The sequence below is a fragment of the Centruroides sculpturatus genome, unplaced genomic scaffold (assembly GCF_000671375.1).
Source record: "Centruroides sculpturatus isolate CEXI.00-Female unplaced genomic scaffold, Cexi_2.0 scaffold83, whole genome shotgun sequence".
Taxonomy (NCBI): domain Eukaryota; kingdom Metazoa; phylum Arthropoda; class Arachnida; order Scorpiones; family Buthidae; genus Centruroides; species Centruroides sculpturatus.
The window spans coordinates 964,791-977,808 of record NW_019384393.1 but is presented as its reverse complement, the minus strand read 5'-3'; the positions used below and the strand labels follow the sequence as shown (position 1 = coordinate 977,808).

The 13,018-nt window shown below is 27.6% G+C and overlaps 1 protein-coding gene across 1 annotated transcript in view; it reads left to right on the top strand.

Annotated features, from left to right (window-relative positions):
- LOC111618282 (neuroblastoma-amplified sequence-like) overlaps positions 1 to 13,018 on the top strand; it is a 102,219-nt gene that overhangs the window by 12,384 nt on the left and 76,817 nt on the right. Inside the window, exons 13-20 of the mRNA XM_023359778.1 lie at positions 2,054 to 2,110; positions 2,201 to 2,435; positions 2,923 to 2,988; positions 5,965 to 6,093; positions 6,188 to 6,304; positions 6,415 to 6,558; positions 8,693 to 8,871; positions 12,809 to 12,878. Coding sequence (XP_023215546.1) covers positions 2,054 to 2,110; positions 2,201 to 2,435; positions 2,923 to 2,988; positions 5,965 to 6,093; positions 6,188 to 6,304; positions 6,415 to 6,558; positions 8,693 to 8,871; positions 12,809 to 12,878 — 997 coding nt within the window. The remainder of the gene's footprint in view (positions 1 to 2,053; positions 2,111 to 2,200; positions 2,436 to 2,922; positions 2,989 to 5,964; positions 6,094 to 6,187; positions 6,305 to 6,414; positions 6,559 to 8,692; positions 8,872 to 12,808; positions 12,879 to 13,018) is intronic.

Genomic DNA, 13,018 nt, shown 5'->3' with positions numbered 1-13,018 from the left:
TTTTGGAAAAATTCATAGATTTTTAGCTATTTCAAATATCCCGCTATTTGACACTCAAGGTTACTTAGTTTTTTGTCCGACGCTAGGTGTTGATAAAATTTAATATGAGACCTCAGCTATATATGTTCTGTGGTCTTCGGCGTTTTCGGGAAGCTCACAATGCTATCGGGCTCATACTCATAACTACTTTCAGTCCAGCTTGACAAAGTTCCGTGTTATTCTGTAGTTTCGTTTTATTATCGCCAATGCATCTGGAGAGATTTTGCAATCGACGTTAAAATACATATTTAGCATATTTTATAATTACAGTTCAAACTACTTTAACCAAGTAGCCTGTCTACCATATCGATTCTATAAGTAAGTAAACCCTGAAACGTTGGAGAAATTTCGTCAAGTTGGTTTGGAAGAGTTCTGTGAAACGTATTTGGACAAGGATAAATATCCTGAGTTTTACAAATATGCTCTGTCGATGGTTTCGCTATGTGGAAACACTTATGCGTGTGAACAGCTTTTTAGTCGCATGAAGTACATCAAATCACAAGTGAAATCGAATTACTGATGTTCATTTGGAAAACTGCGTGTAGCGACATCATCAGTGGAGATCAATTTTGATGCACTTAGTTCTGTAAAACAAAGTCAAATATCTCACTTTTAAATATTTTTAAATTGTCTAATAAATATGTTTGATTCTCGGTTATGTTTTATTTTCTTCAAAAAAATAAATACTGTATACCTATTTTTTGTGTTTTTTTACATTAAACCAGGCAAGTGTTTGACCACGATCTCACCTACTGGGAAGTGACGATGTGGTTGAAGCTGCAGCATGCTTGCTTGTTTACTTTAATTAAAAAAAAAAAAATAGGTGCGTGGCCCGGCAGGAAATATTATTTCTGAAATTTGGCCCGCCTTCTGAAAAAGTTGGCCACCCCTGATTTACAGTTTACATTATATTAAACTGAATGAACATAGTTTTACTTGAGCTAGCACATATGTTTTGTATTCAGATGTGTGTGACTTATATATTTTCTTTTCCATAGGCTAATGTGAGGATAGTGCACCCAGAAACAGATTTCTGTACTCTAAGCATGTGTAGTTTTTATGAATTGTGTGTATATAGTAAGTGTGGAAAATAAATATTATAGCATATGCATGTTAAACATTGTTAATATTAATTTTGTGTAATAATTCATTAATAGTTTTGCAGGTTTTTTACTCAATCTTAACATAGTACCTGCACTGTATCATTTTTAGACAGATGTTTATACATGCTGTTTAAATCAAAAAAGTATATGACAGCAAGCACTGATGCAACAAAGTTTGCAACATTCTAATTACATATTGAATTCCTCAAATATGCAAAAATATCTGGTAATTCAGAGTTTTCAATATTCCAACACCACTTTAATCCTGTAGGTGCAAGAGTAGTGGACTTCTACTATATATCAAAAATATAGATATATTGATATATTTAAAATATACAGTAGAACGTCGATTATCCGAAACAATTGGGGACTGGGGTTGTTCGGAAAATCGATATTTCGGATAACCGATTGTATACGAAAAAATTTATTAATTTATCTTTGTGCTACAATCTTCACAATATCATGTGAATTCAANTCGATGTTAAGCCTAACGAAGACTATTGTATCGTTCAAAATTATTTTTTTATTTTGTACAAACAAAATAAATATATTGAAAAATATAAAAACAATAAAAAAGTATACTTCAGAAGTTAATTTAGTATCAAAAACGTAAAATATTTGAGTAGCCAAAGATTGCAGCACCACAGCACTGGCAAAATTTAAATTTGCCGACTGGAATTCTTTCGGATAATTGACCCTCTACTGTATTTATAAAATAAATTTTGTATCATTTGTTTTATGAAATTTTTATTATTGTTGTTTTCAGTGATATAATGTATTGTATTTTATTTAAAGAGTATTTTCAGAGTTTGGTGTATTTAGATAATTTATATTTACAATGTTGTTCTCTAATCTGTAAATCATTTAAATTATAATTATTTTCAATTAATTTACAACATTTTTTAACATAGGTCATCAGAATTTCTATTTGTTACTTATAAAGGAGTATTATATAGTTATTTTGTTAGGTAAATATATATGCATTTATTTTTTCATATTATAAATATTACTTATAAAATATAATTTAATATGTAACTAAGTATTTTCTTTTTTTATAGTCCTACTGAAGGATTTCAAGAAAATCATACTTTTTCTTTTGCTAAGCATTATCCAGATGGTATTACAAATATTGCATATCATCCTGCTCATCATTTATTGTTTGTCAGTGGTATTCCCCAAAATATTTATGGGTCTTTGGAAACTTCTAAAGCTCTTCATATGGGTATAACTGCTTGGAGGTTTTTATCTGATTATCCTCATTATAAACTTGTAACATCTCTAGAAGATGAACTTGTAAGTATAAAATTAAGATATTAAGTAGTAAGTCTCTATGAATGAATAAAAACTTTACACAAAAAATAATGCTGAATTGTCATATTATTTGTATATGTTTATATGTATTAGAAAGTTTATGCTTAAGGATGAATTGAAATTTAAATCTGAAGAATAAAGTTCTTATATGTATGAAAAAATAAACAATTTGACATTAATTTTTATAAATTATTATTCATTTGCAAAAAACATTTATTCTAATATTATAATTGAATTAAGTGTTTACATAATTAGAATAGCTATTTTAAAATTGATTAATTATTAACAAAATTTTATTTTCAAATAAATATATTTGAATAATTGTTATTCATTTTATATTTGTAGAAATTGCTTACGAAATTATGATGCATTTTATTCAGTTATTGTACCTTTGATAAATATTTTTATAATTTTAAGTCAAACTGAAAAGTACTGAAAACTAAAAAAATTTGCATATTGATTATTTCAGGATTTAGCAAAAAGAGGATGGCTGCAGATGATTTCTTTTTTAAAGAAATATAAAAAGAAAACAGAAGTTAGTGATTTGATTTTATTTAATTTTAAATTATTACATATTTTAGATAAAAGAACAATAATATAAGATACAGTAGAGTCCCGAAAACTTGGCACTCGATAACCTGGCAGTCCAGATAACTTGGCCACACCCTGGCAGGGTGCAAAATCCCCTAGTTAATTTTCATTATAGACAGCTTTATGCCTCTTAAAGTATTTTTCTGAGATCTGTCTTATCAGGTAAATTATTGTACACTGTGTATTCATTAATTTTCATTTTCATATAGTAAAGGCTCTATGCCTTCATAAAGTACATACTTTTCCTTTGTTTAAGGGTATTTGGGCAGTTTATTCTCTGTTGTATTTTCAAGCAAACAATACATACAAGTACAGTACAGTATTTTCTGAGGAAACACTCGTACTTATTCTTTTTTAACCCCATTCCCGATAACCTGGCATTTTCACAAACTTGGCCACCCTTCGGTTCACATTAGGCTGAATTTTCAGGACTCTACTGTATTAATAAATAACAAATTTGATTAGAAAATAAACAAAGCCTTTGGGATTTATCTAAAATTAACAATTAATAAACATGAAATTCTTTATTTATTTTTAATCAATGTGTCTTGTATAAATATTGATTTATTCAGATGTGCATTTAAATATTTTAAAAAACATTACAACATTATATTTTACACAAGAAAAATAAATAAATGTATATATATTGTAGTATGCTTGAGGTGAATGGAAACAAAATTTCAAGAAAATTTTGTATGTGCCAGACAAAGAAACTAACCAACAAACCAGAAATTTCTTAATGTTTTGGCTCTTTGAACATTGTTTTTCAAAGTATAGACATTGTTTTGTTAGGCTATCAACATTGTTCTAGATTCCAGACCTGTTTGTGTGTTATGATGGTTGGAAACATGGTTTTTGATGTTTGATAAACTTTTGATGTTTGATAAACTTTATTGATAACCGTCATATTATAAGACTCACTTTATTAAACAATTGTGTTAGAATATTAACCTAATATCATTTCATTAAATTTTCATTTAAATCATTCATATTTTGAATGCTTTTTTTTTATAATCATTGATTTCTTTTTGCAATGTTGCAACTTGACTATTTAAAATTTGTGGGGTGATTAGAACATAATTAAAATGATTGTTCTAGCCCATGCAACTTTCTTCAATGTAAGTAATTTAAAATTGAAGAAATCTAAGACTTAGCTCTGAAATAGCTAAATAGATCTATTTGTATATTTCCATATTGTCTTCACTTATTTCAATGGGGGCACTTCTCTGAAACTCAATGATTTTTTTATAGTGTAGATATGTGGAAAGAAAAGAACTCCAGCAGACAATATGTTGCCAAAGTCAGTCAAACTGAAGACTGTAGATATGTGAGAGTTTTTCTACAAGAGAATATTACAAATAATGATAGTTTTGGATTTATGTGAGGAATTTTACTTCATATATGGGATAAATTATAAGGAAACTCTGTGCCCATTACCAGCTCTTCAATATGCTTCAAAAACACAAGTTTTCTTGATGACTTCAGTAACTTGAGCATTTTGTTAAAGGCTTTTCCATAATCAGTTTTCCAGATTACCTAAATGGCTTGAGCAGTATTTTGTAAAAACTCTCTTTTTTTTTTGTATAACTTCTAATATGCATAATACAAGGCCTAAGTAACTAATAAATAGTTTTTCCAAAGAAAAAGCTTTTCATTTCAATTCTTTAGTTGTAAAATAGAAACAAATGTAACTTTTAAGTTATTGTTTCTATTCACCCAACCCATGGGGTAAAAAGAAACATCAAGTAAAAAGAAGAAAAAATGAGGAATTTGATTTTTGTATGTAATATACTGTTAAGGAAGATAAGACTGATTTTTTAGGATAACTTACAAGGTCATTAATGTTGCTGGAGTTACATAATTATGTGAGAGACCAGATGAGATGGAAATTTTATTTAACTGCAACCAAATATATCGAATATATTTGCTTAAATTTCACATATTCTATAAAGAAAATTTTCCCAACACAAAAAAAAAAAAACTGGAAGGATGTGATCACATCTTTCCCCAGATCTACTTCCTTTCCCAAGGTGACACATCTTCTGAATGTGTGTGTCATCAGAACTTTTATCCAAAATTCACCTATTAGTCAAAAAAACTTAACATTACCAAAAAGGGTATTGAAATTAAGGGGGAAGACCCCTGAAAATAAAAAGATGAACATCGAAATTGTTGAGAGAGTTTGCCTATCCCTATCCTTGTGTAAGTGTATTCCAGTCATCTCCACTGCAGATCCCTTCAACCACCACTGTCACTGGACCATAGCTGTGTTTACCTACTGGACATTTGACCATAAACTGTCCCATTCAGGAGCATTACCAAATCCAGCAGGAACCTCTTCACCCCTTCATCAAGACAATCCACAGCATCAATCAACCTACCAATCAAGGTATTTAACTTCATGCAAAAGAATGTATGCTCTCTCTCTCTTGGTTAGGAACCTGTAAACTTCAATACTTAATTATGTTACAGTATATAGCTTTATCCTAATTAAGTTATCCTATGTATACATATAAATATCGTAAATATTAATATCATACAAAAATAAATGGGTATTTTTAATTAAGAAGTAGTACTGTGCACTTCTTTTGGCCACATTGTGTCTCAGGATGTCCAACTCCCGAATCCGATCACTCATACATACAACCACTTGCGCATGAATGAATGAATCACCATTGCTGATCCTGACATAGGCATCACTGGTCTGGTGCCGATCCTTTCGTCACAATTATTTAGATAGCAAGATGTTTCTATTTACTCCAAATTACAATATATAAATGTATTAATTTAACTATCTATATAGTGAGATCAAATCTCTAATACTAATTGAAATAATCATCATGGTTATATTATATTATTGGGTTGTTCGGAAAGTAATTNATTTTTAAAATACTATTTAATTTATATAATTATTTGATAGGATCTGGTATTCAAGCTAAGTATTTCTCCAAGTGGGAATTTACTTGCTGCGGTTCATACCTCTGGTGCACTTTCACTTTGGCATATTCCATCATTAAGACCGAAATGTTTGTGGGAACTTTACAATCAAGTAATTAACAAAGATTTCATCAATTTTATGAAAATTTATTTTCATATCAGATATTTAATTATAATATTTGAAATATTGCATATTTAAAATATAGGAAAGATACAATGAAGTCAATCCACAATACTGTGAACCAGGGAAAAGAAAGAAAAATATATTCTTAAATGATCCTCTTCATTATCATATATCAGATATTAATTGGTGGTCAGATTTGGTAAATACATTCATTAACAATTTAAAATAAGCCCAACGGTTATTTTTAAAAATTTATAATTAAAAATATTTTTAAACTGTTCAAAATTTTGTTTTGATTATTGTTTCCAGTCCATTATAATAGCTCGTTACTCTGGAGCTGTTACTGTTTCATCTACGTTAACTTTTAAAAATCTTCTTGGAAGCTCACCAGAATGGTTTGAAGTAGTGCCTCAAGTATCTGCATGCAATGATGGAGGTTTCCTAATACTTGAAGTAAGTTTTGAAATTTTGTAATGTTACAGTTTAAATATTATTAAACTTAATTATGACTTTTTAAAGGAAAATACTGTAAAAATTTGTCATTTCCACCAATTTTTCTGCTACTGAACTATTAATATATTTCTTTTTATCTTATAATCATCCTTTAAAACTACTTTCTTACCCTGAATGTCACACTTTTATAGGAATTGAATAAACTTTCTATGTCTTTCATGTGATTTATTTGATAGGTAATAAATACTGTTAGGCAAATAGTTTAATCTTCCTCCTCTTTTTCTTTATTATAAAGTATTTTGTAAATTATTCATATTCTTCTTTGTTGGTGCAAGTGTAATCTTCATTATTTTTAGAGACAATTTTTTACTGAAACATTTAAAGACAGATATTATATAATTTCTTGACCAAATTTGAAGTAAATGTAATTCAATAAATTTTCTTATATAAAAAAATTTATTGAATATAATTTTCAATATCTGTAATGTATTGAGAGAATGGTGTAATAAATTTAAAGAACTCTTTGAATTAAAATTTAGACTAACAAAAAATAAAATAAAGCTGTATAAATGTATAGCAGTGCCTCACTAAATTGGGTAATTGGAGAAGCCTAGTCTGAAGTGGTGAGGTTTTTACTGAAATGTGTATGTATGGTCTGAAAGATACACTTTACTTTTTACAGATTACAAATTTTTGCAAATTTTACTGTGTACTTTAAATGAACGAATACAGTGATTTGATAAACTTTTGAATTGCAAAAGCAGTAGTAGCATTGTTCTTGTCATTGCCAACATTTAGTAATTTGAACTGAAAAAAGAAGCTAATTTTTTTTGTGTTTTTCTCTAACTGTTCCTTGATCATATCTTGACACATCTGTCCAAGAGTGAGATAATAGTTGTTACAGCTTGGACTAGAATTGACAAAATCATTATTTTAAAGAAATACACAATGCAAAATAGTAGTCTGAGTAGGAGTCTGATTCTACTGTGTTTATTTTTTATTTTATTTATTTTACTTATTTATTTTAATGTCAATTAAAGTAATGTTTTGATGAATATTAATTGATCAGAACAAGGAATTTTTCCCACAGATAAAAAAACAAGAATCCATTTAAAATACAACAAAAAAGAAAAACTAAATAAAATTGTATTGCATGAAATAGGTTTTTACAATAAGATTTAAAAGCAATTAAAATTCAAGAATAAAAAGTCTTAAATTTATATAGATTGACTTGAAAATACCTTATTATTCATACATTCTTTTAGAAACTCCAATTTGCATGTTGACTTCACTGCTAACTTTCTATACTACTTATAATATTCTGCCGCTGCCATACTATTAATCAATAATCTAAATCAACCTCAGCAGAACAATTCAAAATAAATCTATAAACATCTTTTTGGCTGCTGAGATTTGCTTTTATTTAGCAAACATTTTCAACTTAGTCTAATAGCCATCCCTAGGCTACAATCTTTTTTGGTACATATTTTACTATTAAATATCGTTCCAAAATAGAATACAATAAAAGAATAACAATGTTTAAATATTTGAATATAAATAAAAATTAATATAAAAAACAAATAACAGTAAAATGTAAAATAAATAACTCAAAATTATACAAAAATATATAATAGAAATGAGGCAATTATAATCTTCTAACAAACTTATTTTGTAGAATGTATTTCCATGCTTTTGGTAAGCTGTCGGCATCTCTTGCAATAATGCACTTATCTTTCAACCTACTTTTGTATATTTCAATTTTTTCAGCATTCTGAGCGAATGTAGGGAATGTACAGACTTAATGACGTTTGCCTCTTCCAATCTTATCACTGAACCCTCAGTCTGCACCATCCTGGAGAGTATTGTGTTGTTGGATCCCTTTCTTAAATTATATTGATGTTCTTAAATTTATAGTTTAAATAATTTTGTTTTTCTACTCCAGTTTGGTCATTTTGATCATAAACAAAAACTATTTCTATGATGATTTGGAAATAGTTCAAAATGTTTAATAAAAGAAGTTAATTGGAGTTAATTTCTCTTTGGAAGTATTTTGTTATTCTGAAAATTCTTGAAGTAATTTATATATAATCACTTGTAATTAATAACTTTTTTAAAAATCTGAATTTAATTTTAGTGTGAAAGTAATATATGTACAAAGAAAAGATCATTAGAAAGTCATGATGATATTACTGGAGATGAAAGCAGTGATGAAGAAGACAATTCTTACATAACCCATACTTCTCAGATTATGAAAAGAGCTTTATATTATGTGACAGATAGTGAAAAATTTCAACCACCAAGAAAAAGACCAAAGTAATTTTTAATTTTTTAATATATAAGTAATTTATCATTATAAATTTTATAATTTATTTTCTAAAATACATTTAAATAATATTGCACTTTTATTTTGAAATTATTAATTTTTATTCTTGCTATTGTGGAATGGTCATTTGAAAAAGAATTAAAATAAATATGAAAATAGAAGTGTAATTCCTTAAAAATGATGGGAGAATAAACAAAACCAATCAGTTGCTTGGTAAAATTGATAATTTTTTTTAAAAAAACTTAATGGTGGTTATTATAAAACCTTTCAAAAAATGAAAAGAGATAAAATGAAAAAAATTGATTTTTTTACTTAAAACTAAACAAATTTTATCAAACATAATGTATTTAATATCCATATGGCCGAGGTCAATAAAGGTGTCATTTTGCCTTTAGTAAGGTATGAGTCAGGAACCTCAGACCCTACCAAAGGCAAAATGACACCTTTGTTGCCCTCAGCCATCTGGATATTAAATACATTATGTTAGGATTTATCAAATCATAAGAAAAAATCATTTTTGCTCATTATTGAGTAGTTTAAGAAAAAATTTCAATTTTATTAAAGAACAATGACAAAACTAAAATGATTTGATTAACAGAGTGCTTTAAGAAAAATTTGAATTCAAATGTAGTTGCCATAGAAAAGCCCATTTTGCCAATAAAAAGCATTTGTATACAGGTGTCTATGTACGGAACATAGAATATTATTTTACTAGATTTGTGAATTAATGGATTTTCCATTATTTTATGTATCTTGTTTTATGTTAACATTGACCTGTTTAAATCTTATTTTAATTCATTCACGAATACTGTATATAGTGTAACAATATACATGAAATTACTGTTTGTATAGATTTATTTAGTTTTTATTCATTATGTATTAGCTATAATTACTTTACTTATTAATACTTAATTACTTTACTTATTAATACTTAATAAGTAAAGTAATTATATATAAGTAATATAATAAGTAATTATATTTAATACTTATTAATTAAGTACAGGTATCCCTTGTATAATCCACAGTAGTTATGTTCTGAAAAAGTGCTGTGTTATGTAAATCTGTGCTGTATGAAACAAAGGACTAATGCAAACATAGAGTTAGGTTCCAGAAGTTAGCAAAAGTATGGACCTTACTATTCTTTTTCATTACTAAGAGAAGTATATTTATTAAAGCAATCAATAACTTATTTCTAATCAATAATTAATTAACAATTACAATTAAAAGTACTGTATTACATGTTAATATTAATTTTAGTTAAACAAAGACATTTTCTTTTTGTAAAGTATCATTGTCATCTCAGCTTTTTTGTTGATTTTGATCAGAAGTATCAGCAACATTTTCATATATTTTATTTTTATCATAAAAATTTTTGTGAATGATGAAATAAAAATATGTTATTAATTAAATTAATTGAAAATTTGTTCTAGTGGGTTGCATTTGTTCGGTCAAGTATCGAGCGACTTTTTTCCAGAATTTGTTTTCAAATACTTAATTGTTTGAGTACCAAGATACCGCCATATTTCATTTGTCATTTTACGAATGATTGCTTACCTACAGTTTAAAAAAGTTTAAAAATAACATTGACCTAAAAATGTTCAAATGAACTTTACTAAATACAAAAATTAATCTATAAGGGGAGACTATCCACATTTTGATGAGATAACTTAATCTTTTTTCTCTTATAGAATTATCACAGAGAAATTTGCATATATTGTCAGGATGATCAGCTATTGGATGCTTTTGACATGATAGCTAAATATACTAATTTAGAAAAAATTTGGGAAAATGTTTTTGGTATCTCTCTTATTCCGTTTGAGAATTTTTGGACCTTATCGTGATCCTTTGTACGGAGTGACATATTTTTTTTTTTTTTTTTCATATTGGAGTATTTGATTTTGCCCAAAGGTGACATTTGATTTTTCCTTTAAAAGTGCGTTCGTGGCTAAGAAGTTTTGGGAGACTATCCACATTTGGACGAGATAACTTAATCTTTTTTCTCTTATAAGTGGGTGTAATTAATTTTTGTTCATAATGTTGTTTTTGTTTGGATAGTTCTCCTCATGATTTTGTTATCTTTTTATATTTGGATATTTTGTTTATAATAGATACCAAAAACAAATATTTAATCTTTGTATAATTTGTTTGTTTTATTTATGTATATGTTAATTTTCTCTGTAATAACTTGTGGATTGTAATATTTTTTTGGTGTGTAATGTATATGTAATAATTTTTGTATACCCCACATCATGGGTTCTTCCCAGTATGCCTAAATAAATAAATAAAAATAAATAAAGATTAATCTATAAAAAGAAAACAGTGACAGTCTTAAGGGCTAAAGTTTAAAAGCAATGATGACAACACCCAGTTGATAGGAAAAATAGTACAATTTGTTTCTTCCTTGTCCTATTAGTTTTCATTAAAGTAAACCTGACAAAAAGCACAAAATAATTTGAAAATTTTAATATTTTAAAATCCATGGGTAAATTTGAGATGATGCATGCTTACTTGAATATAAAAAAAACATTGAATAACAAAGTTTACACTTAAAAATTGTGAAATTTTGTACGAAGAATTTCCAAAACCATGTTAGAGTGAAACTATGTTGTAGAAGTACTGTGTTATACAAGGGATACCTGTATTAGTTTATTAAGTATTATTAAATATGCATATACTGCAACAACACACATGAAATTATTACTTGTGTAGGTTTATACAGTAATACCTCGACTTACGCTACCCCAACTTACGCAAACTCGGAGTTACGCAATTTTCAAATCTCGTCAATTCGTCTTTTGTTTGAGCACCATGCAACTCTTGATTACTCAATCCCCCCACACTATTGTTTAGCTTACGTATTCGGACGTGTCGCACGGAATCAACACTTAGCTCCAATTTATTTTGTGTTATTTATTTCTGTGTTTGTTATATCTATGGAGACTCGAGAGAGTCTATTTGGTGATTTCTTGTAACCGTGAACGAATCAAAAGACAAGATAAGATTAACGAGAGCATTTATTAGCTTACGTACATCCGACTTGGATTTTACACACATTGCAAAATTATACCCCGACTTACGCGAATTTGACTTACGCAGTTATCGCTCGGTCCCACCTATCGCGTGAGTCCGGGGTATTACTGTACTTATTAAATATTAGTTTAAACTTAAAAATAAATATAAATATCGCGTGAGTCCGGGATTTTACACACATTGCAAAATTATACCCCGACTTACGCGAATTTGACTTACGCAGTTATCGCTCGGTCCCACCTATCGCGTGAGTCCGGGGTATTACTGTACTTATTAAATATTAGTTTAAACTTAAAAATAAATATAAATATCGCGTGAGTCCGGGGTATTACTGTACTTATTAAATATTAGTTTAAACTTAAAAATAAATATAATTGCTTCAAGTGTTTAAAAATGAAAAACAGCTGCCAAATATAATTGTTAATGTTATGCTGTGTTTTCATGCAAGTAGACACTTTCAGTTTTAATCTAACAAACTTTACTTGTAAGTTATTGTAAAAAAGAATACAAGGATACTTAGCTCTGCTTTTGCATACACCTCGTCTTTTCAACTCTGGCACTAGTAGAAGTCAGCGCCCCCTTGTATTCTCTCCAATTTTTGCTTACTAAATTAAATACTGTTTCTAACAATAATAAATATAATAAATCAAAATTCATTCATCTATGTGTTCTATTTTAAAAATTTCATTAAAAATGGTTCATATTTTTAAAGTGACTTTTGTTATTGCTTAAAATTCTATGAAACTTTCAAAAGTTACATTTACAATATTTACAATCTGCAATACACACTAGAACAAATAAAGTATGTTTAATTTTATTATATAAGAATCATTTTCTACAATTAGTATATGAAATTTAAATATCAAATTTATATAATAAAAATGTAATGCATTTCAGGATTCTTACAAGAACTTACAGATTGTTGTGTTTAAAATCTACTACACCAGAAGAACTCTATTCCAGAAAAGTAAAATGTTTCATTAATAAATTTAATATTTTATCATATGCATTGTATATAAGTTAAAAAATATTTTATTATTTATTATAATTTATTGAATTTTATAAATTTGTGATATGCTATTTAAATTTTAGTTAATTTATAATAAT